This window comes from Gymnodraco acuticeps, unplaced genomic scaffold, assembly GCF_902827175.1.
Source record: "Gymnodraco acuticeps unplaced genomic scaffold, fGymAcu1.1, whole genome shotgun sequence".
Taxonomy (NCBI): domain Eukaryota; kingdom Metazoa; phylum Chordata; class Actinopteri; order Perciformes; family Bathydraconidae; genus Gymnodraco; species Gymnodraco acuticeps.
Window position 1 is genome coordinate 1 of NW_022991015.1, and position 24,072 is coordinate 24,072.

At 41.7% G+C, this 24,072-nt stretch overlaps 2 protein-coding genes across 2 annotated transcripts in view; one reads left to right on the top strand and one right to left on the bottom strand.

The window, feature by feature from the left end:
* Nucleotides 1-2,179: 2,179 nt before the first annotated feature.
* On the top strand, nucleotides 2,180-4,328 carry pan2 (poly(A) specific ribonuclease subunit PAN2; the record flags this gene model as incomplete). The annotated part of the gene is given in 4 exon segments (XM_034236261.1): nucleotides 2,180-2,359; nucleotides 2,534-2,627; nucleotides 3,708-3,903; nucleotides 4,061-4,328. Coding segments are annotated over 4 exon segments (660 nt in total), but the record flags the coding sequence as incomplete, so codon positions are not given.
* A 2,019-nt stretch (nucleotides 4,329-6,347) lies between these two features.
* Nucleotides 6,348-24,072, bottom strand: part of spats2 (spermatogenesis associated serine rich 2) — a 40,972-nt gene continuing 23,247 nt past the window's right edge. The window contains 5 exon segments of the mRNA XM_034236260.1: nucleotides 6,348-8,441; nucleotides 9,622-9,761; nucleotides 10,427-10,529; nucleotides 12,688-12,797; nucleotides 15,344-15,402. Of these exon segments, the coding sequence (XP_034092151.1) occupies nucleotides 8,166-8,441; nucleotides 9,622-9,761; nucleotides 10,427-10,529; nucleotides 12,688-12,797; nucleotides 15,344-15,402 (688 nt within the window). The 3' untranslated portion in view covers nucleotides 6,348-8,165.

The window sequence follows — 24,072 nt, forward strand, 5'->3', positions numbered from 1 at the left end:
ATACACCTGACATCAGCAGGAGAGGACTCTTTAAAGTAGAGACACTATATACACCTGAACATCAGCAGGAGAGGACTCTTTAAAGTAGAGACACTATATACACCTGAACATCAGCAGGAGAGGACTCTTTAAAGTAGAGACACTACATACTGACACCTGAAACATCAGCAGGAGAGGACTCTTTAAAGTAGATACACTATATATACACCTGAACATCAGCAGGAGAGGACTCTTTAAAGTAGAGACACTACATACTATATACACCTGAACATCAGCAGGAGAGGACTCTTTAAAGTAGAGACACTACACTGATATACACCTGAACATCACCAGGAGAGGACTCTTTAAAGTAGAGACACTATATACACCTGAACATCAGCAGGAGAGGACTCTTTAAAGTAGAGACACTACATACTGATATACACCTGAACATCAGCAGGAGAGGACTCTTTAAAGTAGAGACACTGATATACACCTGAACATCAGCAGGAGAGGACTCTTTAAAGTAGAGACACTACATACTGATATACACCTGACATCAGCAGGAGAGGACTCTTTAAAGTAGAGACACTACATACTGATATACACTCTGACATCAGCAGAGAGGACTCTTTAAAGTAGAGACACTATATACACCTGAACATCAGCAGGAGAGGACTCTTTAAAGTAGAGACATTACATACTGATATACACCTGACCATCAGCAGGAGGGACTCTTTAAAGTAGAGACACTACTGATATACACCTGAACATCAGCAGGAAGAGGACTCTTTAAAGTAGAGACACACATACTGATACACCTGAACATCAGCAGGAGAGGACTCTTTAAAGTAGAGACACTATATACACCTGAACATCAGCAGGAGAGGACTCTTTAAAGTAGAGACACTATACTATATACCCTGAACATCAGCAGGAGAGGACTCTTTAAAGTAGAGACACTACATACTGATATACACCTGAACATCAGCAGGAGAGGACTCTTTAAAGTAGAGACACTACATACTGATATACACCTGACCATCAGCAGGAGAGGACTATTAAAGTAGAGGACACTATATACACCTGAAACATCAGCAGGAGAGACTCTTTAAAGTAGAGACACTACATACTGATATACACTTGAACATCAGCAGGAGAGGACTCTTTAAAGTAGAGACACTACATACTGATATACACCTGACCATCAGCAGGAGAGGACTCTTTAAAGTAGATGACACTACATACGATATACACCTGAAACATCAGCAGGAGGAGGACTCTTTAAGTAGAGACACTACATTACTGATATACACCTGAACATCAGCAGGAGAGGACTCTCTTTAAAGTAGAGACACTAATACACCTGAACATCAGCAGGAGAGGGACTCTTTAAAGTAGAGACACTATATACACCTGAACATCAGCAGGAGCGGACTCTTTAAAGTAGAGACACTACATACTGATATACACCTGAACATCAGCAGGAGAGGACTCTTTAAAGTAGAGACACTACATACTGATATACACCTGAACATCAGCAGGAGGGGACTCTTTAAAGTAGAGACACTATATACACCTGAACATCAGCAGGAGAGGACTCTTTAAAGTAGAGACACTACATATGGATAGTGTAAGGGAAACTTCTGTGTAGCAATGCAGTGGGAGTCACCGACTCAGGAAAGAGACATGGGAAGAGCAGGAGCTTTGATGTCAAACACTGATGGTTTATTTGGAGCTTCGGCCGGAGAATTCACAAGACAAGTCCAAGAGCCAGAGGTTCTGACTTCACGGGAGAGTTGCCACGTCAATTCTGGAGCGCCTCTCTCTCGTCAGCCCATTTTACTGGTTTCACAGAGAGTAATCAACATATTTGAGAAGATAGCCTAAACAGTTGGGAACACTGAGTTACTTGCGTCTGACACTTATGGCCTCGAAGATTTCACACCTTGGAGTCCACAAACACAGAGAAGGAAGTGTCCCAGTGTACCTACAACAATAAACCATCTGTGACCTAGGGTTATCCGGTCACAGAATGGGAACAACAACATTATGGCTGAAGCAGCCTATCTCCTTAAAGGAGATAACAGACGTCAGGGTTGGTCATGCACGTCATATCTAGGAGTCTAGGACAATTATTTCCCTAACAGATAGGACCCCTTCTTTAAACCCTAACTCCCCTCTGTGTGTCTCCCTGCAGGTGGTGGACTACCTGACTCAGTATTCTGGAATAAAACCCGGAGACCTGGACGCTAAGATCTCCTCGAAGCACCTGACCACGCTGAAGTCTACGTACCTGAAGCTCAGGTTCCTCATCGACACCGGCGTGCGCTTCGTGGGTCACGGCCTGCAGAAAGACTTCAGAGTCATCAACCTGCTGGTGAGTCAAACACAACCTGAGATCAATCAGTGTCAAGGGAATAATGAAGATAATATAGCTATAAACGCAGGCTCCCGCAGCATGTTGGCTCCTATAGGAACATCAGATCTCTAGCTACACATTTCCTCTTCAAGCATTACATTTAGTTTTGTTGTTGTTGTTGTTGTTTTGAAGGTCCTCAAAGATCAGGTGGTGGACACGGTGCACTTGTTCCATCTTCCTCGCAAAAGGATGATTTCTTTGAGGTTCCTCGCCTGGTACTTCCTGGGTAAGTTAGGGCGCCTATTGTACTTTCTTTTGTAGTGAATGATTGTCTAACCTTTACTTTTCCACGGTCTGAAGGGTCTGTGTTTATCGTGAGTCTTTGGTTCACTCTCGTTGTTTAGTTTATTTAAACCGCTTTACACCAGAATCACATGAAGTACAGTGAAGCAGCAGTCGGACGTACGGCCAATAATCATCCTGAAATATCAACTACACAAAGACAGAAATATGCGAGTGAAAGCAACAGAAGTAAGACATGACATAGTACCGTAGTAGTAAGTCGAGATGTAGGGCGTACTACTACTTTATTATAGATGAAGCTAGCGAGTAGATAAGTCATTCAAATGAACCCCACCTTCAGAAAGTACGACATTGAATTCATTAACGCGACAATTATGTTTGAAATGCATTTATTAGGGTAAACCCCTTGAGATCTCGTTTTCAAGGGACAGCATTTAACTGAGTATTTTTACACTGCAGTATATGCTCCAAACTCCTCACAGTGTTCTTAGTGTTAATACATCCATTTTGTTTTACATCTAGCAGATATAAATATATATCATACTTGAACAACTTTCTGCTCGTTTTGCACTTTCTGTTTAGCTGTGTTTTGTTGTCTTGTACTTGTACTCTAACCCCTGTGTTTGTGATCAAAGATTCTCTCTCTTTTTGATCCATTTCTATAAAAACCTGTCTGAAAATGAGCTGATCAGATTTTGGCCACTTTATGATGTCATAACGATGTTTTGTCTTGTGTTAGCCAATCAGCAACCAAGGTAACCCCCCCCCCCCCCCCTTATCACCTGAATCTCCTCCTAAAGTAACAGACAGAGAATCAGCACTTTGGAAACAGGGGGGATTATGGGTAATGCTGCAATGATCTGTTTGGTGTGTCAGCCAATCAGAGACAGGCTCTGGATATATCTGAGATTATATATTGATGAAGAACAGTATACTAGGGGAACTTTAACTTGAATTTCCACCACAGTTTTAGTCCGGATGCTGCGCTCAGAGTTTCGTTGTCTTGTACTCTGTGCGATGCCAGTAAAGTGTAACCCCCCCCCCCCCCTGTGTGTGTGCGCAGAGCTGAACATCCAGGGCGAGACCCACGACAGTATCGAGGACGCCCCGCACGGCGCTGGCGCTCTACAGGAAGTACCTGGAGCTGAGCCGCGGGGGGGGCAACGACGAGGTGAGAAAGGTCCTGAAGGGGCTGTACGAGAAGGGGAGGCAGCTGGACTGGAAGGCCCCCGAGAGCGAGCCCCAGGACCCCCCCCAAGGTACAAAGGGAACTCTTTACTTATTGGTTTCTCCCACACAATAACAGGAGAACACACAGAGTACAAATGCAGGAGCTATATAGAAAATAAATACAAAACAATCGTGATGACACAAAAAAGACCATTACAGTAATGTGTGTGTGTGTGTCCTCTGCAGGTGCCGCTGTGTTTCCCTCGGTGATGGGCCTCTGAACCTCCTCACACACTCGCTCCTCACTTTGTGTATTTGTTTTCTGCATTGTGTATTTCTGACTGTTTACCAAACTGAGGACAACAACAACAAACTGTTTAAATCATGTCAACATGTGAGCTGCTCCTCCGGACAGGAAGAAGACATTTGTTCTTGATTTGGAATCTTTTTTTAAAGAAAATACATCATGTTTTTTGGTGCCTGTAAATAAATAAACGGATCAAGATGAGCGCTACGAGGTGTTTGTGTTTATTACAAAGAACTGGGGATATCTGTATTTCATGATTTACATAAAACAGGATTAGTAAAGTATTTTGGAATTGAGAAAAAACGACAGTCAATATTTATTTTACATTATGTCAACATTTTGAGAAGAAACGTCACAGTATAGGATGTCGAGAACATTTGAAAAAAGTCATGACATAGTATGGTATAGTATTTCGAAATGTAATCATAGTATATTATGTCGAAAATATCCCCAAAAAAGTAATGGTATAGTACTTTTTAAAGAAAATACATCAGTTTGAGGTGCCTGTAAATAAATAAACGGATCAAGATGAGCACTAGAAGGTGTTCCCTCCTGGACTGGGGTACGAAGGGAAGTAGCAAAATATATAATAACCGGGAGAGAGGAAACTGATTTGTGAAGCCACCAGATGTTCTTTTGATTAGTAAAAGAAAAGGAGGCTCACCAGCCAATTTGCAAACTTACGACAAAACCAAAACAACAGTAAACCAAGACACTGGTCAGAACTTCTACAAGTTGCACGTCCAACAAAACACTGCTGCACAGATCACCCACTGCCATCCATGCAGCTCGCAGGAGAAGGAGAGAGACTGCAGCCTTCCTCAGGTCCTTTATGGAGGCCCTGGTTGGGGATTGGGAGCACCTGAGGGAGAGGGGGAGACACGAGCCCCCACTACGGCACGTAACATGTATTTCATGATTTACATAAATGAATAGTAAAGTAAGAACAAATCTGAAAACATTCTTAGTGAAGTATGTCGAATTAAATGACATAGTATAGTATTCCGAAAAATTGAAAATATAGTGTATCAAAAATATCTGGAAAAAGTCAGTACGTCGAGAAAGAAAAGGCTAATCTTCTCTGATCGCTGTATTAATAATAAAGTCTGCACTGAAGTGAACATTTTAAGAATATCAAATAAAGTAAATCAAAACCATAACCAATCAGAATCACTCACCAAAGACCGAAGTGTGCGGCGTTAACGACTAATGAGAATACAACTATAAACACAGAAGCATTTTGGCTCCAACAACAACGACCAACACATTCAACCTGTTTTATGATATTCTCTAAAACTAAAGTTATTATTTATGTCATTTATTCCCTGAAACAGTTTGCTGCTTATTGTTGGACAGAAAAGCCTTAATTATGTTGTATATTAAGAGTTTGATCTTGTTTGTATAGAAAATACTAAATATACGCTATTACTTTTTTTGACATACGAAAATATGTCTAAAATATCTGGAAAAAAGTCAGTATACTATTATAACGGAAACAACCAATCACAGCGTGTGTGTGGTGTTCACAAATAATGAGAATAATAAAACACCGGAGCATTTTGGCTCCAACAACAACAACAACAACAACCAAATCACACATTTAACCTGTTGGATGTAATATTTCTTCCTTGAAACCGGGGGTGTTTCTCAATGTCGAGGAAGGCTCCTCCAGAGCCACTATTTCAAGGATGCTACGTCATCGAGTCCCGCCGAAGGACCTTTCCAATGTCCAGGATGCTTGGAATTCTACCGAGGCCGGCACATGTGTATCCTCCGGGACCAATTTCCAAAATCTTTAAGGCGGGGCCTCTCATATGACACACTTGGTAGCCTGTTCCATTCTTCGTCCGCCGAGGCTAGGAAGGATCCTTGCCTCGCTTCTAAACGACCTGATTCGGAAGACATGTCCTACCAAGGAAGCGTCCTCGACATTGAGAAACACCCAGTCTACTGCTTATTGTTGGGACATAAATGACTTAATTATGTTGTGTATTAAGAGTTTGATCTTAGTTCTGTTTCACATTTTTCAACATTATTTCCACTTTTAAAGCACAATTTAATAAAAAATAAAACACACAGTCAGTATTGCAAACCGTTTATTCGTAGTAAATGAAAAGTGTGCAATTCAGTGAATGGAGAGAAAGGAGAGGGGGGGGGCGGTCGATGTCTTTGGTCCATAACTCGGGTGGGGTGGGGGGGTCAATGGATCAGGGTATTGGGGGGGGGGGGGGGGTGAGACAAGAAAAGGCACTTTGAGTTTACAGTTGTCTCAGAAAGGAGGACCTCATGATGCCTCATATGAACATACAGAACGCCCCATGTGAGCGCACACTGACGGCTACACTTAGATGTATATACAGGAGAGAAGGTGAACAGGAAGTAGATGAAGAAGAAGAGAGGGGGGGGGGGGGGGGTCATCTTTACAGGCTGTGCGGAGGAAAAGGAAAAGGCAGCAGCTTAAAAAAACAAAACAGGACGGAATTATTTTTCTTTGGCGATGAATTAATATTTCTACAGGTTGGAATGTGAAACTAAAAAAGTGGTTAAAGTGTAAAAACATAAAGAAAGCTCGATTTAAGTCTTTGTGAACAAAACAACTGGAATAAATGTGTTTATCAAACTGCAGACTCGACATCGCCACCAGGGAGAGGACTTAAAGGAAAGACATTCGTCTCTTTCTAAGCTGGATCTCTAACGGAGAGATGGGGGCATTTTTTCGTTTTTTGCGTCACTCACAGGAGGATTACGGAAAACATGTACGTCCGATTCTCATGAAATTTAAATCAAAGCTTAAGCATTAACTAAGGGAGAAGTGATTGCATTTTGGGGCTGATTCAAATTAAGGAGCTTTGTTTTTTCACTTATGGAAATGGAGTTGATTGACGTCGGCGCTCGCTGATAGCCCTGTGAGTTAGAGAGGGTGTCTCTGCTTAAAAATGAAATTGAAACCCATTCGATGAAACGACTCAAGTTTTCTAGATGTAATTGGGAAAATATCGTCGGAAAAAGGAAACAAAAAAAGTCGTTACATTTCTGCAACGAAGACGAGATTCATGCGTTAAAAACTGCATGAAAAATCCTCAAAATGTCGAACTACTCCTCGACTTTAAATCGTATTTTAAGCACATTTTAACGTGCAAACAAACTCTTCTCTCCACACAATTAACTACAAATAATAACTCTTTAAATCTCAAATGAGAACAAAACTCTCCCTTCGGTCAGGGGAACTAAAGAAGAGAAAGAAAATAATATTATAACTTCAGTTTCTTAACGAGTGGAAGGAAGACGACAGTATCATCATGTAAACAGCCTGCGTGACCAAAAGTACAGGAGAGGAGAGAGTCCTTCAGACGAGAGGAAACGGCAGCTTCCTGTTCCTCAAACTCACGGCTTGATTCGGAGTTTGCTTCATTCACATATGGGATTATAAAAAGAGGAGGGGGGGTATATTAGTCTAAAGTACCGTCATGATGCAGCCGTCTGGAGGGAAAAGGCAAACGTGATTCTCTCCGTGACAAAAAGGCAAGCATGATTTAAATATGTGCAGAGGAACGGAGACGACGCGCGCGGAACGAGACGCGGAGAGTTGGATAGAAAGATTGACTGTAAGAAGCTAGCTTAGCTTAGCATAAAGAAATAGACGAAACTAGCTCTGTTGTGATTGACTCAAAACGAGGACTGTAACTGATAAATAAATGTTTTCTCATTTCCCTTTACCAATTCAGTCAATACATCCACATTAATGATGATCATTCATCTAAATTACGTAAATATTGAGTCAAAGCAACCCTACAATATCCTCACAATTATAAGGGATGATATTAGAAATATATTGGTGTTTAATTTCCCTCAGAGTGCCAGCCCTGACCGAACGAGGACGCGGAGGAAGCTACAAGTCTGGAGGATGAATGGCGGATGAACAGGCGTCTCTACAGCTGACGGAATAATGTAAACGTGTTTCTATTCTTCATTGAAAGGAGTTAGTAAAGGGTAGGGAGGGGGGGGGTGTAATGGTGGAGGGGGGGAGGGGTGTTACCGGGCAGGTTAGTAGATGGGTTTTGATTGAGCTTTTTCACGTTTTTCTTTTTCTTCTAATGTCATGGTCCGCGGAGTCCTCTGAGGCAGCCCATTGGAGGAGGTGGAGGAGGGGGCGGGGCCTCTGTGGGGGGGCTGCGAGGGGCCAGGGGGGGCCCCGTCACTCTGATGCTGTCGGTGGTTCGCCCGGGTGAAGTTCCTGTCGTGATACGAGGCGCCGTTATATCGCTGAGCCCCCGAGTGATAACCCTGTCCCTGGAAGGTGCGCCGGTTACCCTGGAAAATCTGAGAAGGGGGGGGGGGGGGGGAAGTTAGTATATCAGGTGTATATCAGTATGTAGTGTCTCTACTTTAAAGAGTCCTCTCCTGCTGATGTTCAGGTGTATATCAGTACGTAGTGTCTCCACTTTAAAGAGTCCTCTCCTGCTGATGTTCAGGTGTATATCAGTACGTAGTGTCTCTACTTTAAAGAGTCCTCTCCTGCTGATGTTCAGGTGTATATCAGTATGTAGTGTCTCTACTTTAAAGAGTCCTCTCCTGCTGATGTTCAGGTGTATATCAGTATGTAGTGTCTCTACTTTAAAGAGTCCTCTCCTGCTGATGTTCAGGTGTATATCAGTATGTAGTGTCTCTACTTTAAAGAGTCCTCTCCTGCTGATGTTCAGGTGTATATCAGTATGTAGTGTCTCTACTTTAAAGAGTCCTCTCCTGCTGATGTTCAGGTGTATATCAGTATGTAGTGTCTCTACTTTAAAGAGTCCTCTCCTGCTGATGTTCAGGTGTACATCAGTATGTAGTGTCTCTACTTTAAAGAGTCCTCTCCTGCTGATGTTCAGGTGTATATCAGTATGTAGTGTCTCTACTTTAAAGAGTCCTCTCCTGCTGATGTTCAGGTGTATATCAGTATGTAGTGTCTCTACTTTAAAGAGTCCTCTCCTGCTGATGTTCAGGTGTATATCAGTATGTAGTGTCTCTACTTTAAAGAGTCCTCTCCTGCTAATGTTCAGGTGTATATCAGTATGTAGTGTCTCTACTTTAAAGAGTCCTCTCCTGCTGATGTTCAAGTGTATATCAGTATGTAGTGTCTCTACTTTAAAGAGTCCTCTCCTGCTAATGTTCAGGTGTATATCAGTATGTAGTGTCTCTACTTTAAAGAGTCCTCTCCTGCTGATGTTCAGGTGTATATCAGTATGTAGTGTCTCTACTTTAAAGAGTCCTCTCCTGCTGATGTTCAGGTGTATATCAGTATGTAGTGTCTCTACTTTAAAGAGTCCTCTCCAGCTGATGTTCAGGTGTATATCAGTATGTAGTGTCTCTACTTTAAAGAGTCCTCTCCTGCTGATGTTCAGGTGTATATCAGTATGTAGTGTCTCTACTTTAAAGAGTCCTCTCCTGCTGATGTTCAGGTGTATATCAGTATGTAGTGTCTCTACTGTTCAGAGTATATTTTTTAAAGTGATCTCACCTGTTTGTTTGGGGGGGGGCGGTGGTCGTTGGGGGGGCTCGTGGTCTGGGAGGGGGGTGTTTCTCCGAAGGGGGGGCTGGCGACGGACGACGTGGAGCTGCAGCGAGAGCGGTTTGAATATCCTGTGTTGGGATGGTAAACTGAGAGAAAGAAAGGAAATGAGAAACAGCTCGACACCTCAAATACTAACGAAGCTCATATTTAGATTATGTAAAAATATATTCAGCCTCACACGATATGAATATAATAAATTAACTCGGTTTCAATCCTATGTTTAAATGTAAATGCATTTCCAGAAACGTCCAGTAGGTGGAGCTGTGCTGCAAAGAATCATAATCTTTCTAGTCTTAGATATACATTCAATATATTTAAACAATATTAATATATGACTTGGCGTTTTAGCTCAGGTTGAATGTTCAAGAGGGGAAATGGGCATTTTTGTAGCAATCTGTTATAATATTACGTATAAACAATAATTAATTCAGACAAACATTGTTCCTTTGCCTCCTGCAGTGTAGGTGACGCAAGTTATGTAACATTCAGATTAGTTCATTAACCCTAATAAAAAACTATTTCTAAAAAACGAAACTTAACTGGAAAGAGTAAACGCTCTCTGTAAACAAACCACACAAAAGGTCATAAACAATATCAATTGATAACTAATCAAACGGTGGAACTAACTTTTATTAAACACTGAAATTATGCAACTGTAGTTCTTGATTTGTGGGGAAGATATTTTGTATTCGGAGTCATTTCTGAGAGGTTCCCTTTACTAATGAAGAAACTGATGAAGATGAAGGTGTACCTGATCCAAACCCTGTGATGGTCGCCTTCAGCGGCTCGAGATCAAACGTAAATCTGAGAGCTTTCCCGAGGTCTTCATCGTATTTACGCTCACTCACAAAGTGCTGCGGAGAAAAGAAAGAGGAGACAACGGATTATAATCAACACATAAATCCAAAATACATTTCTTATTTCTTGTTGTGGTCTACTTTGGTAAAGACAACAACATCAGAAAGCATGAACCCTAACATTAGCCGCCTTTAGCTTAGCGGTGGTGACGTGAAGTCATGTGACCGTGCTGTAGTTCCTATATAGCCCAACATTAGCCGCCTTTAGCTTAGCGGTGGTGATATGAAGTCATGTGACCGTGCTGTAGTTCCTTTATAGCCCAACATTAGACTCCTTTAGCTTAGCGGTGGTGACGTGAAGTCATGTGACCGTGCTCTAGTTCCTTTATAGCCCAACATTAGCCTCCTTTAGCTTAGCGGTGGTGACGTGAAGTCATGTGACCGTGCTGTAGTTCCTTTATAGCCCAACATTAGCCGCCTTTAGCTTAGCAGTGGTGACGTGAAGTCATGTGACCGTGCTGTAGTTCCTTTATAGCCCAACATTAGCCGTCTTTAGCTTAGCGGTGGTGACGTGAAGTCATGTGACCGTGCTGTAGTTCCTATATAGCCCAACATTAGCCACCTTTAGCTTAGCAGTGGTGACGTGAAGTCATGTGACCGTGCTGTAGTTCCTTTATAGCCCAACATTAGCCGCCTTTAGCTTAGCGGTGGTGACGTGAAGTCATGTGACCATGCTGTAGTTCCTATATAGCCCAACATTATCCGCCTTTAGCTTAGTGGTGGTGACGTGAAATCATGTGACTGTGCTGTAGTTCCTTTATAGCCCAACATTAGCCGCCTTTAGCTTAGCGGTGGTGACGTGAAGTCATGTGACCGTGCTGTAGTTCCTATATAGCCCAACATTAGCCTCCTTTAGCTTAGCGGTGGTGACGTGAAGTCATGTGACCGTGCTGTAGTTCCTATATAGCCCAACATTAGCCTCCTTTAGCTTAGCGGTGGTGACGTGAAGTCATGTGACCGTGCTGTAGTTTCTTTATAGCCCTCCTTTAGCTTAGCGGTGGTGACGTGAAGTCATGTGACCGTGCTGTAGTTCCTATATAGCCCAACATTAGCCGCCTTTAGCTTAGCGGTGGTGACGTGAAGTCATGTGACCGTGCTGTAGTTCCTATATAGCCCAACATTAGCCGCCTTTAGCTTAGCGGTGGTGACATGAAGTCATGTGACCATGCTGTAGTTCCTTTATAGCCCAACATTAGCCTCCTTTAGCTTAGCAGTGGTGACGTGAAGTCATGTGACCGTGCTGTAGTTCCTATATAGCCCAACATTAGCCGCCTTTAGCTTAGCGGTGGTGATATGAAGTCATGTGACCGTGCTGTAGTTCCTTTATAGCCCAACATTAGCCTCCTTTAGCTTAGCGGTGGTGACGTGAAGTCATGTGACCGTGCTGTAGTTCCTTTATAGCCCAACATTAGCCTCCTTTAGCTTAGCGGTGGTGACGTGAAGTCATGTGACCGTGCTGTAGTTCCTTTATAGCCCAACATTAGCCTCCTTTAGCTTAGCGGTGGTGACGTGAAGTCATGTGACCGTGCTGTAGTTCCTTTATAGCCCAACATTAGCCGCCTTTAGCTTAGCGGTGGTAACGTGAAGTCATGTGACCGTGCTGTAGTTCCTATATAGCCCAACATTAGCCGCCTTTAGCTTAGCGGTGGTGATATGAAGTCATGTGACCGTGCTGTAGTTCCTTTATAGCCCAACATTAGCCTCCTTTAGCTTAGCAGTGGTGACGTGAAGTCATGTGACCGTGCTGTAGTTCCTTTATAGCCCAACATTAGCCTCCTTTAGCTTAGCGGTGGTGACGTGAAGTCATGTGACCGTGCTGTAGTTCCTTTATAGCCCAACATTAGCCGCCTTTAGCTTAGCGGTGGTGATATGAAGTCATGTGACCGTGCTGTAGTTCCTTTATAGCCCAACATTAGCCTCCTTTAGCTTAGCGGTGGTGACGTGAAGTCATGTGACCGTGCTGTAGTTCCTTTATAGCCCAACATTAGCCGCCTTTAGCTTAGCGGTGGTGACGTGAAGTCATGTGACCGTGCTGTAGTTCCTTTAGATTATCCGGCTGAACTAAACGTGTAAGTAGAAGAGATATCCCATTGAACCAGGGAGATGCTGCGTTCAGGGACCAACACAGAAATACGACATCACTGCACCACTCTACCTTGATGTCTGCACGCAGTTCGGTCAGCTGCTCTTCTGACATGGAGGCCGACTGATCTGTGAGCCTCCTCAGCTCCTCCGCCTTCTTCTGCCGGGCACCCAGGATCATCACTGAAACACAAGCGTGATCGTTTACAGATGGAAACAGACAAATACAAGCACGACAGATTATATCAAAGTAACCTATGACTACATTTAGTATGAAGTTCCACTTGTTCCGAGTGGTCTTTTTGAACATTAAAGCATGGATACAGTAGAGACACTACATACTGATATACACCTGAACATCAGCAGGAGAGGACTCTTTAAAGTAGAGACACTACATACTGATATACACCTGAACATCAGCAGGAGAGGACTCTTTAAAGTAGAGACACTACATACTGATATACACCTGAACATCAGCAGGAGAGGACTCTTTAAAGTAGAGACACTACATACTGATATACACCTGAACATCAGCAGGAGAGGACTCTTTAAAGTAGAGACACTACATACTGATATACACCTGAACATCAGCAGGAGAGGACTCTTTAAAGTAGAGACACTACATACTGATATACACCTGAACATCAGCAGGAGAGGACTCTTTAAAGTAGAGACACTACATACTGATATACACCTGAACATCAGCAGGAGAGGACTCTTTAAAGTAGAGACACTACATACTGATATACACCTGAACATCAGCAGGAGAGGACTCTTTAAAAGTAGAGACACTACATACTGATATACACCTGAACATCAGCAGGAGAGGACTCTTTAAAGTAGAGACACTACATACTGATATACACCTGAACATCAGCAGGAGAGGACTCTTTAAAGTAGAGACACTACATACTGATATACACCTGAACATCAGCAGGAGAGGACTCTTTAAAGTGGAGACACTACATACTAACTTGAAGAACCTGAGCCTAAGTGATTCATTTATTATGGAAACAGCTGCAGATTATTATAACTGCTCCCTTTCTGTTTCCTTCAGCGTCGGTAAGTTTCATTTTCCCGGAGGATCAGCTGTCCTCTTGTGATTTCAGAGGTCAAAGTGCAGCTGACTCGGCGTCTGAGAGTAAACACGGGTCAAAGATAACTCACATCACGATGTCACACATGTGCTGAGGTGAAGGCACAGAAGTCACTGACACACGGAAAACACACTTCATGTATTCACTGTCTGCACACTGAACATATGACCTCATGGACAGCATCCGACATGTTTACAAAGACAAACTGTGACTGTACTGAACAAGTGGAGCGTCTGTTATCGTGTTGACTCCACCAGTGTCGGTTGATATATTTAAACTGGAGTTAATTAAAAAAACGGAAATTATTAAATTGTGAAAGTAGCATTTCCCATTTTCGACAAACATTTGAGGAATTGCTGCTATCTATGGAAGCTGATGAGGGCCAAATGTCATTTTTTTCCCCCTAAGAATTATAACTTTTTTTCTCAGATTTGACTTTTCCGTAGAATGAAGAATTATTTTCTGAATTATTCCTTTTCTCCAGAATTTGGACTTTTTTTTTTTTATTGGGACTTTTTTTCAGAATTATTACTTTTTCAGATTTATTTTTGGAAATGTTTTCAGATTTTAAAAATAATGATTTATTTCTGAAATATGGCTTTTTTCTGAATTTAGATTTGCCCGAAGTGTCCTAAAGACTGAAGTGTCCTAAAGAGTGTCCTAAAGCCCGAAGTGTCCTAAAGACTGAAGTGTTCTAAAGAGTGCCCTAAAGCCTGAAGTGTCCTAAAGCCCGAAGTGTCCTAAAGACTCAAGTGTCCTTTTTAAAAAACTTTTTTTAAGATTTAAAAAATGATAATGATGATTTATTTCTTAAATATGGCTTTTTTTCAGAATTTTTTCAGTATTATGAACTTTTCTCAGAATTTTTACTTGTTACTTAATTTCCTGCATTTAGTTTGGCTGTGGATCTTCTCTCTATAAAACCTAATTTAAATCATTTTTAATGCTTTAATTTCAATAAACGCCTCTGGAATCTGGAGACTTGCTTAAAGTCATCACCATTGAGAAAACTGGCATGGACATTTCCTTTTACCGTTTTCTCTGACATGAGACAAATATAATCAGCTGAACCCAGATCCAAACCAGGGGGCACATTAGCTAGAAGGTGCATGTTTGAGGTAGCCTTGCTTTTGTAAAAAGGTGGAAGAAATGCTCGAGTTTCTCCTCTTTCCTCTCGACTCCCCGGCCAAAGACACAAAGACGGCATTGAGCGCACCTCGACACCTGACACTATTCACACAACACTGCAGCCAGAGGACAGCAGGGAGAATGGCCTACTTGTACAAATATGCAGTCCTGCTCTGTCATGTTACACACACACACACACACTAGGTGGGATGCTGGAGGTATATGAGGAGCCTGAAGGCACCACGGCAGTCTGAATCTGGGACATCTGCTTCCTCTCAGGAGGTGATTTAGGTCAGACTCTCCTCTCAGTCAGGTGATAATTATACCTGAAGAATACTCACTGTGTGTGTGTGTGTGTGTGTGTGTGTGTGTGTGTGTGTGTGTGTGTGTGTGTGTGTGTGTGTGTGTGTGTGTGTGTGTGTGTGTGTGTGTGTGTGTGTGTGTGTGTAAGCAGGAACTGTAGTTTGGTTTACACACTTGTTAAATAAATGTAACAGTACTTACTGGCCTCTGCCTTCACTTTGTCCATTTCTCCCAGTAGAGTCACTTCTCTGTCCATCAAACTAGAGACAAGAACAAAGAGAGGAGAAGGAGTTATTTTTCATTTGAATAACTGCAAGAAATAAGGTTCATTCCGTGGATTCTGAAGAACCATAAGTTGTCCTTTTTTCATAAAAATCATTCTTTTCAGTTTCTAAAATGTGAGGATTTGCGTACATAAACAAACACACAAACAACCTTGGACTAAAACCTCAGTGCTCAATACAACAACTCCCAAATTAAACATTAACAAACACTTATTTTAGAATCAGTCAACACTCAGATATTTATATTTTATAAAAATAAAACAGGTGAAAAAGTCAGGAAACAAATATTTGTATTATTCCGTTTTTTCCCGCTGAAGAATTAAAAAGAAAACAATCCCTTTTCCAACATCTACATTTGAACAACTTGCTGCTGTTTTGTGTGAAAGTAAACACACTTCGCCACGAGGGTTGGGCAATATATAGATTTAAATATTACACATTTCATGACCAAATACAGAGAACATTGAGGAGATAATGTAGAGGTACTTTCATTAAAACCCATAAAATATGATAAGTCAAAACGAAATACATGTAGTCCATTTAGGATCCACATTACATTCAGGAACTAAAAAAAACATCGTGATATACACCTGAACATCAGCAGGAGAGGACTCTTTAAAGTAGAGACACTACATACTGATATACACCTGAACATCAGCAGGAGAGGACTCTTTAAAGTAGAGACACTACATACTGATATACACCTGAACATCAGCAGGAGAGGACTCTTTAAAGTAGAGACACTACATACTGATCTCCACCTGAACATCAGCAGGAGAGGACTCTTTAAAGTAGAGACACTACATACTGATAACACTGAACATCAGCAGGAGAGGACTCTTTAAAGTAGAGACACTACATACTGATATACACCTGAACATCAGCAGGAGAGGACTCTTTAAAGTAGAGACACTACATACTGATATACACCTGAACATCAGCAGGAGAGACTCTTTAAAGTAGAGACACTACATACTGATATACACCTGAACACCAGCAGGAGAGGACTCTTTAAAGTAGAGACACTACATACTGATATACACCTGAACATCAGCCAGGAGAGGACTCTTTAAAGTAGAGACACTACATACTGATATACACCTGAACATCAGCAGGAGAGGACTCTTTAAAGTAGAGACACTACATACTGATATACCACCTGAACATCAGCAGGAGAGGACTCTTTAAAGTAGAGACACTACATACTGATATACACCTGAACATCAGCAGGAGAGGACTCTTTAAAGTAGAGACACTACATACTGATATACACCTGAACATCAGCAGGAGAGGACTCTTTAAAGTAGAGACACTACATACTGATATACACCTGAACATCAGCAGGAGAGGACTCTTAAAGTAGAGAACACTACATACTGATATACACCTGAACATCAGCAGGAGAGGACTCTTTAAAGTAGAGACACTACATACTGATATACACCTGAACATCAGCAGGAGAGGACTCTTTAAAGTAGAGACACTACATACTGATATACACACCTGAACATCAGCAGGAGAGGACTCTTTAAAGGTAGAGGACACTACATACTGATATACACCTGAACATCAGCAGGAGAGGACTCTTTAAAGTAGAGACACTACATACTGATATACACCTGAACATCAGCAGGAGAGGACTCTTTAAAGTAGAGACACTACATACTGATATACACCTGAACATCAGCAGGAGAGGACTCTTTAAAGTAGAGACACTACATACTGATATACACCTGAACATCAGCAGGAGAGGACTCTTTAAAGTAGAGACACTACATACTGATATACACCTGAACATCAGCAGGAGAGGACTCTTTAAAGTAGAGACACTACATACTGATATACACCTGAACATCAGCAGGAGAGGACTCTTTAAAGTAGAGACACTACATACTGATATACACCGAACATCAGCAGGAGAGGACTCTTTAAAGTAGAGATACTACATACTGATATACACCTGAACATCAGCAGGAGAGGACTCTTTAAAGTAGAGACACTACATACTGATATACACCTGAACATCAGCAGGAGAGGACTCTTTAAAGTAGAGATCACTACATACTGATATACACCTGAACAATCAGCAGGAGAGGACTCTTTAAAGTAGAGACACTACATACTGATATACACCGAACATCAGCAGGAGAGGACTCTTTAAAGTAGAGACACTACATACTGATATACACCTGAACATCAGCAGAGAGGACTCTTTAAAGTAGAGACACTACATACTGATATACACCTGAACATCAGCAGGAGAGGACTCTTTAAAGTAGAGACACTACATACTGATATACACCTGAACATCAGCAGGAGAGGACTCTTTAAAGTAGAGACACTACATACTGATATACACCTGAACATCAGCAGGAGAGGACTCTTTAAAGTAGAGACACTACATACTGATATACACCTGAACATCAGCAGGAGAGGACTCTTTAAAGTAGAGACACTACATACTGATATGCACCTGAACATCAGCAGGAGAGGACTCTTTAAAGTAGAGACACTACATACTGATATACACCTGAACATCAGCAGGAGAGGACTCTTTTAAAGTAGAGACACTACATACTGATATACACCTGAACATCAGCAGGAGAGGACTCTTTAAAGTAGAGACACTACATACTGATATACACCTGAACATCAGCAGGAGAGGACTCTTTAAAGTAGAGACACTACATACTGATATACAACCTGAACATCAGCAGGAGAGGACTCTTTAAAGTAGAGACACTACATACTGATATACACCTGAACATCAGCAGGAGAGGACTCTTTAAAGTAGAACACTACATACTGATATACACCTGAACATCAGCAGGAGAGGACTCTTTAAAGTAGAGACACTACATACTGATATACACCTGAACATCAGCAGGAGAGGACTCTTTAAAGTAGAGACACTACATACTGATATACACCTGAACATCAGCAGGAGAGGACTCTTTAAAGTAGAGACACTACACACTGATATACACCCGAACATCAGCAGGAGAGGACTCTTTAAAGTAGAGACACTACACACTGATATACACCTGAACATCAGCAGGAGAGGACTCTTTAAAGTAGAGACACTACATACTGATATACACCCTGAACATCAGCAGGAGAGGACTCTTTAAAGTAGAGACACTACATACTGATATGCACCTGAACATCAGCAGGAGAGGACTCTTAAAGTAGAGACACTACATACTGATATGCACCTGAACATCAGCAGGAGAGGACTCTTTAAAGTAGAGACAACTACATACTGATATACACCTGAACATCAGCAGGAGAGGACTCTTTAAAGTAGAGACACTACATACTGATATACACCTGAACATCAGCAGGAGAGGACTCTTTAAGTAGAGACACTACTGATATCGACACTGACTCAGCAGGGAGACAGGACTCTTTAAAGTAGAGACACTAGCATACTGATACACACCTGAGGGCAGGAGAGGACTCTTTAAAGTAGAGACACTACATACTGATATACACCTGAACATCAGCAGGAGAGGACTCTTTAAAGTAGAGACACTACATACTGATATACACCTGAACATCAGCAGGAGAGGACTCTTTAAAGTAGAAACACTACATACTGATATACACCTGAACATCAGCAGGAGAGGACTCTTTAAAAGTAGAGACACTACACACTGATATACACCTGAACATCAGCAGGAGAGGGACTCTTTAAAGTAGAGACACTACATACTGATATACACCTGAACATCAGCAGGAGAGGACTCTTTAAAGTAGAGACACTACATACTGATATACACCCTGAACATCAGCAGGAGAGGACTCTTAAAGTAGAGACACTACATACTGATATACACCCTGAACATCAGCAGGAGAGGACTCTTTAAAAGTAGAGACACTACATACTGATATACACCGAACATCAGCAGGAGAGGACTCTTAAAGTAGAGACACTACATACTGATATACACCTGAACATCAGCAGAGAGGACTCTTTAAAGGATGAGATCACTACATAACTGATATACACCTGAACAGCAGCAGGAGAGGACTCTTTAAAGTAGAGACACTACATAATGAATAATGCAACCTGAACAAAAATCAGCAGGAGAGGACTCTTAAAGTAAGAGACACTACATACGGATATACCCTGAGCAGGAGAGGCTCTTTAAAGTAGAGGACACTACATACGGATATACACCTGAGCAGGAGAGGACTCTTTAAAGTAGAGAAACTACATTACTGATGTACAGAAAACCTGAACATCAAGCAGGAGAGGACTCTTTAAAGTAGAGACTACTACATACTGATATGCACCTGAACATCAGCAGGAGCAGGACTCTTTAAAGTAGAGGACACTACATAATGATATACACCTGAACATCAGACGGAGGAGAGGGAACCTCTTTAAAGTAGAGACCACTACATCTGACTATACACCTGAACATCAGCAGGAAGAGAGGAACTCTTTTAAAGTAGAGACACTACATACTGATATACACCTGAACATCAGCAGGAGAGGACTCTTTAAAGTAGAGACACTACATACTGATATACACCTGAAACATCAGCAGGAGAGGACTCTTTAAAGTAGAGACACTACATACTGATATACAACTGAACATCAGCGGAGAGGACTCTTTAAAGGTAGAGACACTACATACTGATACACACCTGAGCAGGAGAGGACTCTTTAAAGTAGAGACACTACATACTGATATACACCTGAACATCAGCAGGAGAGGACTCTTTAAAGAAGAGACACTACATACGGATATACACCTGAGCAGGAGAGGACTCTTTAAAGTAGAGACACTACATACGGATATACACCTGAGCAGGAGAGGACTCTTTAAAGTAGAGACACTACATCCTGATGTACACCTGAACATCAGCAGGAGAGGACTCTTTAAAGTAGAGACACTACATACTGATATACACCTGAACATCAGCTGGAGAGGGCTCTTTAAAGTAGAGACACTACATACTGATAACACCTTGAACATCAGCAGCAGAGGACTCTTTAAAGTAGATTAATCTATATTCATTTATGATATTGAGTTATCTGGCTGCAGAGTTGGCTTTACTTCAGATTAAAAAGGACTTTAGATGCAAAGAGGTTTTAGTTGTGTAGTTCCTTGAGTGATATGTTGTGAGGGTTACTACGGTGCATGTTTGACAGCTGCTGGCATAAGAGGCGACTCCCACGACAAACTTTGCATCATTCATTAAATATTATCTCTGACTGATTCATGATTACACGGATGCTCAGAGCTGATACTGCTGTTCATCTATTTATCCAAAAGCATTGCGCAGATTGTGGATTTTAGAAGTATTTACTCAGTGTTTTCCGTACACTTTAGTCTCCTGCTGGAAAAGGATCACCTCGGAGTTTATTTTAAAAACAAAGGATTATTAGATTAGCTTTGACAACAATGTGAGTCTCCGCCACAGTTCAAACACTAACATCATAATCAGTGTGTTATCTTTGTTTGACGTCGTGTGTGGAGCTGAATGGATATCACATCAACAGGAAACACACCGTCTCTGCTGTGATTGGTCCACCGCTTAGAGATGTCCCGCCCCTTAACCGCACGAGCCAATAGGAGCGTGAGTGTTCCATATTAAATTAAATCCTATAACAAGCTAAGGTAGATGGACTTCACTACCTTTAAAGTATTAGTTACATGCACTTCCTGCATGAAAGGACACAGAACAGAGAGAGTATTTCATTAGGTGGTAATAATAATAATGGTTATGATAGTTGACACTGCGCTGTAGTGAACAGTTTGTTCAGCGTCATGCAGGACAAAGGTGGGGAAAATGAACTCCGACACGTTGATGGTTCAGCAGAAATGATGAAGTGACACCCATGGGCGACAGAGAAATACAGCAGTAGTTGTAACATGTAATATCTGCATCTATCCTGAAATAACTAGACCTGGGTATCGTTTGGATTTGAATGAATGAAGTGTCCTAAAGCCTGAAGTGTCGTAAAGACTGAAGTGTCGTAAAGACTGAAGTGTCGTAAAGACTAAAGTGTCCTAAAGACTGAAGTGTTGTAAAGACTGAAGTGTCGTAAAGACTAAAGTGTCCTAAAGACTAAAGTGTCCTAAATCCCAAAGTGTCCTAAAGACTCAAATGTCCTAAAGCACAAAGTGTCCTAAAGCACAAAGTGTCCTAAAGCACAAAGTGTCCTAAAGACTGAAGTGTCCTAAAGACTGAAGTGTCCTAAAGACTGAAGTGTCCTAAAGACTGAAGTGTCCTAAAGCGTCGTAAAGACTGAAGTGTCGTAAAGACTGAAGTGTCGTAAAGACTAAAGTGTCCTAAAGACTGAAGTGTCGTAAAGACTGAAGTGTCGTAAAGACTAAAGTGTCCTAAAGACTAAAGTGTCCTAAATCCCAAAGTGTCCTAAAGACTCAAATGTCCTAAAGCACAAAGTGTCCTAAAGCACAAAGTGTCCTAAAGCACAAAGTGTCCTAAAGCACAAAGTGTCCTAAAGACTGAAGTGTCCTAAAGACTGAAGTGTCCTAAAGACTGAAGTGTCCTAAAGACTGAAGTGTCCTAAAGACTGAAGTGTCTTAAAGACTGAAGTTTCCTAAAACCTGAAGTGTCCTAAAGACTGAAGTGTCCTAAAGACTCTCCTAAAGACTGAAGTGTCCTAAAGACTGAAGTGTCCTAAAGACTGAAGTGTCCTAAAGACTGAAGTGTCTTAAAGACTGAAGTGTCTTAAAGACTGAAGTGTCGTAAAGACTGAAGTGTCTTAAAGCCCAAAGTGTCCTAAAGCCCAAAGTGTCCTAAAGCCCAAAGTGTCCTAAAGACTGAAGTGTCCTAAAGACTGAAGTGTCCTAAAGCCTGAAGTGTCCTAAAGACTGAAGTGTCCTAAAGCCCGAAGTGTCCTAAAGACTGAAGTGTCCTAAAGACTGAAGTGTCCTAAAGACTCAAGTGTCCTAAATCCCGAAGTGTCCTAAACCTTGAAGTGTCCTAAACCTTGAAGTGTCCTAAACCTTGAAGTGTCCTAAGACTGAAGTGTCCTAAGACTGAAGTGTCCTAAAGCCCGAAGTGTCCTAAAGCCCGAAGTGTCCTAAAGACTCAAATGTCCTAAAGCACAAAGTGTCCTAAAGCACAAAGTGTCTTAAAGACTGAAGTTTCCTAAAACCTGAAGTGTCCTAAAGACTGAAGTGTCCTAAAGACTCTCCTAAAGACTGAAGTGTCCTAAAGACTGAAGTGTCCTAAAGACTGAAGTGTCCTAAAGACTGAAGTGTCTTAAAGACTGAAGTGTCTTAAAGACTGAAGTGTCGTAAAGCCCAAAGTGTCCTAAAGCCCAAAGTGTCCTAAAGACTGAAGTGTCCTAAAGACTGAAGTGTCCTAAAGACTGAAGTGTCCTAAAGACTGAAGTGTCCTAAAGCCCGAAGTGTCCTAAAGCCTGAAGTGTCCTAAAGCCCGAAGTGTCCTAAAGACTGAAGTGTCCTAAAGACTGAAGTGTCCTAAATCCCGAAGTGTCCTAAATCCCGAAGTGTCCTAAACCTTGAAGTGTCCTAAACCTTGAAGTGTCCTAAACCTTGAAGTGTCCTAAGACTGAAGTGTCCTAAGACTGAAGTGTCCTAAAGCCCGAAGTGTCCTAAAGCCCGAAGTGTCCTAAAGACTCAAATGTCCTAAAGCACAAAGTGTCCTAAAGCACAAAGTGTCCTAAAGACTGAAGTGTCCTAAAGACTGAAGTGTCCCAAATGTTTTTTTGAGAGGGTAACAATAAGTCCCATGCCAAGTTCACTGGGAGAAAAATTCCAAGTGAAATTCAAGAAGTCTTATTAATATTGTCTACTCTTTGTCTACAGCCTTCAGGTCAAATCTGCTCAAAGACTGTCGGTCTGTCCTGAACAGTGAATATGAAGTGTTTCCATCAAATCAGAGATACAGGGTCGTTTTTAATAAATAATAAAGTCAGACTGAAGCTCTCCTTGGTGCACCTGTCAACCCTCAAATTAGATATTGAGCTAAATCCCAGATGTAATGTAGGGTCTTAAACACGTTGTTTTTGCACTGATGGTGTTGTTAAGATGTTACATGTCTGTTTCCTTGTCATATGTGTGCTTGTTTGAAGTCTGCAAATGGACCTGCCGTGATGCCTGAAACATTTCAGACTTGATCTGACAATAGATAAATGATCGCATCGTAATAATAGTCCAGCAAGTCTCAATCGATGAAACGGTACTTTTTTCACGGTGGACTCGGATACAGGAACTTAATTACATTTCAGAGTTCCTCAAAAGCTTGTTGTGGTGGAAACACCCTCCAGGGTTGAGTTACACTTCGCCTTACAACATGCTCAGTATCTTAGTCACCTTCATTACATGTTAGACGCTTTTATCCAAAGCGACTTAAATCAGGGCTCGACATTAAGGACTGCCCGATGGCCCGGGGCCATCTAGTATTTAGCTCGGGCAATGGAGCCTCATCTGCTGGTTGCCCGACCGGGCAATCTATTATGCAGCTCGCGGATCCAGTAATGAGTGACCCGACAGTAAAACTAAACATATCTATAACTAGTTTAGGTAGTTTGAGAGGTAATTAAAATAGCTACGTGTGATATTCTAACCTGAAGTGTGTGTTTTGTTCCGCTCACCGCTGCAGGTGATTATGCAGAGCTGCGTATCAACTCGTCAG